This window comes from Cynara cardunculus, assembly GCF_001531365.2.
Source record: "Cynara cardunculus var. scolymus isolate 2C chromosome LG 14, CcrdV1, whole genome shotgun sequence".
Taxonomy (NCBI): Eukaryota; Viridiplantae; Streptophyta; class Magnoliopsida; order Asterales; family Asteraceae; genus Cynara; species Cynara cardunculus.
The window spans coordinates 12573791-12578787 of record NC_037541.1 but is presented as its reverse complement, the minus strand read 5'-3'; the positions used below and the strand labels follow the sequence as shown (position 1 = coordinate 12578787).

The 4997-nt window shown below is 35.8% G+C and overlaps 1 protein-coding gene across 1 annotated transcript in view; it reads left to right on the top strand.

Annotated features, from left to right (window-relative positions):
- Positions 1 to 4775, top strand: part of LOC112526799 (protein O-glucosyltransferase 1-like) — a 10383-nt gene extending 5608 nt beyond the window's left edge. Inside the window, exons 2-6 of the mRNA XM_025137219.1 lie at positions 1586 to 2046; positions 2650 to 2842; positions 3775 to 3827; positions 3913 to 4123; positions 4274 to 4775. Of these exons, the coding sequence (XP_024992987.1) occupies positions 1586 to 2046; positions 2650 to 2842; positions 3775 to 3827; positions 3913 to 4123; positions 4274 to 4606 (1251 nt within the window). The 3' untranslated portion in view covers positions 4607 to 4775. The remainder of the gene's footprint in view (positions 1 to 1585; positions 2047 to 2649; positions 2843 to 3774; positions 3828 to 3912; positions 4124 to 4273) is intronic.
- The last annotated feature ends 222 nt before the right edge of the window (positions 4776 to 4997 follow it).

Here is a 4997-nt window from a genome sequence, read left to right as displayed (position 1 = left end):
GGATGAAATTGTTTAGGGATGAACGGGTTTAAGAGTTTTTAAGAGTTTTAGCCAAATGCTTTATAATATAGTATAGATATACAAACAATATATATATACAAACAGTAACATAAACACTGAAGTAGAAACAAGACGCCGTCAGTTTCTTTCTCCTGGGAAGCCTTCCCCACTTGTGACCCCTCATCTTCGACGTCTCCCCATAACTTTCGGCCTTATAGTCATTATCAGTTGCAGCCATCACCCCCTTCTAGAAAACCACATCCCCCGTATTTAAACCACAATCCCCTTTTTGGGCGATGTCCCCTTGTTCTTCGTCTATGTATACATCTTGTGTGGATATACACACACATATGTATGTATGTATGTATGTATGCATGCATGCATGCATGTATGTATGCATGCATGCATGCATGCATGTATGCATGTATGTATGTATGTATGTATGTATGCATGCATGCATGTATGTATGTTGTTTTCTAATATGAACATGACAAAAAAACAAGGACATTTTTTCGATGTTTTAAACCCTGAGTTAACTAGATTAATGAACTTGTTTAACAGTCGTAAGTGAGAGGGACCTTAGTTGTTAGAAAATAACAACCATAAGGACCATATCCATATTTTCTCGAGTTTAGGAACGATAGTCATAATTTTCGACCTACCACAAAGACCATATTCGTAATTCACTTTTATTTTAATTTGGTCAATTGACTTTTGAAAATTATTAATTTATTTCTTTTTGTTCAAATTAAGATGGTTAATGGGAAAACGATAAGTAACTCTGTTTTAATTACTAAAGGGACTTTGGCGTAGTGATATTGTAGCTTTTGGCCGCCTAGAAGGTCAGGGGTTCAAACCTCACTAAAGGTGAGGAGGGTGTGTGAGTTTATTTGTTGCATTTTTGTGAGATTTGAACCCTTGACCTAATAGGAGGCCAATGACTCACATACCGCTAGACCAAAGTCCCTTTGGTAAATAAATTTTGTTTTGTATTAAAGTAAATAAACATTCTGTAAAGTTCGAATGTTTTTTTCTGTAACCTTTTGAATTTCAAAGACCAAATTAGAAACAAAGCGACCGAAACACATGTTATTTTATCTGTGTAGCCCTAATTATTTTGTGTTAAAGTTCGTATATTTTTTAGCTGCTCGATGATCTGTCCTCGCAAATGCCTTAGTTTTATATGCTTTGTTTCTGTTTTAGTATAGTTGGTTTTGAAAAAAAATGAGTTTGGGCTTCAAATGATGGTGTCTAATTGGTTTGAACTTGGGCACTAAAGGTCAAAAGTGTCTGGAGGTTCCAAGTTCAAATCCAATTAGAAATACAAATCTTTTTGTGACCACATAGGTTCAAATGAGGTGACTTCGGACTACCTGCAAAGCGGGTGGTCGTCATGGGTTTAGTCGGCTCGCATAGCAGGTTGGATATCCAGGTTAATAAAAAAAGATGTTTACGTTAAATTCTTATTAAGTGGTAATAATATTAGTACTATAAGCTAATTAACTGAAAATATTGGCAAAAAGCTTGTTTGGATTGACAACGAAATATTTCAAGCAATTATTAACACACCTTTATTGTTTTAAAGTCTGCTTTAACAGCCCAGTTTCGTCAAAAAGATATCCTCCCCTCTGCAGACAGGGGAAACATCTCAGATTTGACGCCTGAATCGTGTCCGGAATACTTCCGATGGATTCACGAAGATCTAAAACCATGGAAAGAGACAGGTGTCACGAAAGAAATGGTGGAAAAAGCCAGAGAAAAAGCGCATTTCAGATTAATCATTGTCGATGGAAGGTTGTACATGGAAAAATATGATTACGTGTTCCAAACTCGAGACGTATTCACTATTTGGGGGATCCAGCAACTCCTCGAACTCTACCCTGGAAAAGTCCCAGATCTCGATTTAATGTTCATGTGCCACGATTGGCCGCTGATCCTTAAAGCAAATTATCCCGACAACACCAGTGTTATACCGCCATTGTTCCATTACTGTGGTGACGATTTGACTTACGATATCGTATTCCCTGATTGGTCCTTCTGGGGTTGGTAATATTCGCCGTTCTAACATCTTTTTTTAAGTATATAATATTTATATATGACAAATAGAACAAATAAACTCACACACCCTCCTCACCTTTGGTAAGGTCTGAAGCCCTGACCTCCTAAAAGGTCAAAGATTCACATACTGCTAGGCCAAAGACCATTTGGTAACATTTTTATAATCAAGTTAAGTATATTAACCACCGTTAAAAGTAAATTATTACTTTTAGCAAAACGGGAAAAAAAGTTGCCGTTTACAAAGATTGACGCTTTCTGGACAAAAAATATATCAAGACTGAAATTAACTTTTCGACGATCATATCTGGTTTTCTTTAAATTAGCCATTCTTTCTTATGAAATTGGAAAAAAAAAAAAAAAACACACACACACTAGTTTTCACTGTTAAAAAAGCAAACAGTTTGAACTGGGTACGATATATAAATACAAGATTGAAAACCGTGTGTACTGTCTTTTTCGTCCAAAATCATCTTTTTAAAAATATAATGTTTTTATATTATTTTTATAATAAAAATCTAAATACGATTATATATATATATATATATATATATATATATTTACGAGGATTTGGAATAAAATTGAATTTTGCAGGCCGGAAGTGAATATAATGCCATGGGTGAAATTGAAAAAGGAATTGGAAGAAGGGAATCAGAGAAAGAAATGGAAGGAAAGGGAACCCTATGCCTATTGGAAAGGGAATACGCACACGGGAAGTGCTCGGAAAGACCTTGCAAAGTGCAATTCCGATGGTAAACAGGAATGGAATGCCAGAATCCACCATTTGGTAACTATTCAATTACCCATTCCTTTTTTCTTATTTGTCCAAAATCCGATCCACTTTAATCGGTTAAATAAGTTGAATTGTCGATTACATAGAAAACACGAGTAAGGTTTTTTTAAATTGATTATATATCGTAAAAAAACTATATTTAATAATTATTTTAAAAATATTTTTTTAACTTACGGTTTTATATTAATTACAAAAGCTGGAGAAAATGACTCGTTTGAAAGTAGTATAAGGTTTAAACAGATTAAGCCGAAAAATCAGATCATAATTACCCCGACCTGTTTAGAAAAAAGTGGTTTCCGGTTCGGTTCTCAGGTCTAGAAGTTTTAAGAAGTTGGTTAACGGTTCAGTCTGTTGCGGTTTGGTTAAAAACCGCAACTGAACCAGTTTCTATTTTAGTTTTTGAGACGTCACTATTTTGTTTGTATTTTTCAAATTAAAACAAGTTCGAGTATGTATTTCATTTGGTCTAGTTTAAGACCGATCCGATTCTAAACAGAATCACTTTAAATCGTTGGGTTTTTAGTTCCATTATCTATTAGTATTTGGTTCTCGTCAGGTCTGTTTTCAACCCGATACACACCCCTATCGTGTATAAAGATGGTGATTTGCCCCGATTCAGTGAGGAACCCGACTCACCCGACGCAAAAGGGGACAGGGATTTCCCGCAAAAACGGGTTCCGGGGCCCGAGGATCCCCGGTAGACTCAAACTAACGGATATCATTCATGGGGTTTGACCAGGGACAGGATGTTAATCCCCATATCCGCCAGGAACTGAGGGGGGTGCTATTATTAAAAACCGGGGCTGAGGCTGGGGATTACAAAAACCTGCCCCATCCCTGCCCCGTTGTCATGCCTAATTGTCAATATATAAATACTGTATTTTTTTATTCTTTTAAATGAATATTTTTTTTGATAAATTTTGCAGGATTGGGGAAAAGGCTTTAAAGATACAAATTTAGCAAGCCAATGTACCCATAGGTGATTATATATTATTTCCTTTTATACCCCTAGAAATTAATAAATTCTTCTTTTTACCCCCAAAATATAATTTTTTTGCAAGTAGGTACAAAATATACGTCGAAGGAAACGCATGGTCCGTTAGCGAAAAATACATTCTGGCATGCGACTCGATGAGCCTGGTCATAACACCACATTACTACGATTTTTTCACCAGAGGGCTGATCCCGACTGTTCACTACTGGCCCATAAACGAGCACAAAAAATGCAGTTCAATCAAGTTCGCTGTTGACTGGGGTAACAAAAATACAAAAAAGGTAACTGTCGTGTTCTAATACAACACTCGTCAAGTGTTTGCTGACAAACTCTTATATAATAACGATTTCTGTATAATTTGTCTCTTATCGACTCCACATCCAAGAACAATAAACGCTTTTTGTAATGTGGGAAGGCTTTTATCTGTGCAGGCACAAAAAATTGGAAGAACAGGGAGTCGGTTCATTCAAAACGAACTTCAGATGAAGTTTGTGTATGATTACATGCTCCATCTGTTAACAGAATACTCGAAACTGTTCAAATACAAGCCAGTTATCACAAAAAACGCAGTTGAAGTTTGCTCGTGTTTTGGGAAAGGGTTAGTGAAGGAGTTCAAGGAGTTATCGAAGGAGACAGGTCCGTCGAAGGCAGATCCGTGTGCTATGCACCCTCCGTTTGAAGATTTTGAAATTCAGTCTTTACACGAAAAGAAACTAAATTTAACCAGACAAGTTGAGATATGGGAAGAAAGTCAAAGGATTTAACGTACATGACGATAAATGTTTACAAATTTTTTTGTTAGATTTATAATCACGAGAAATTACTGTAATTTGTAATATTAAATTACTGATTAGCATATGACGAGTTGATATCGTATTGCAGTATATATGTTGACACCAAATAGGTGGATAATACATGAATTGTTATACAGATTTGAAGTATATATGTTGAAATAAGAGCCTTTTACGGAAAATGGTGAAGTAAATTATGGTTCGTTGTTGCATAAAATGAAATTTGGTAGACGATCGTTCGGCAAGTGAATAAATCGTTCCATTCGTAATAGAACATAATTACGGTCCTTTACGGGACCTGTTGTGTTCTGTTGTGTGCAATCATAAGGCGTCATCGCCAAAAAAACCTAGAGGTTATAATAGC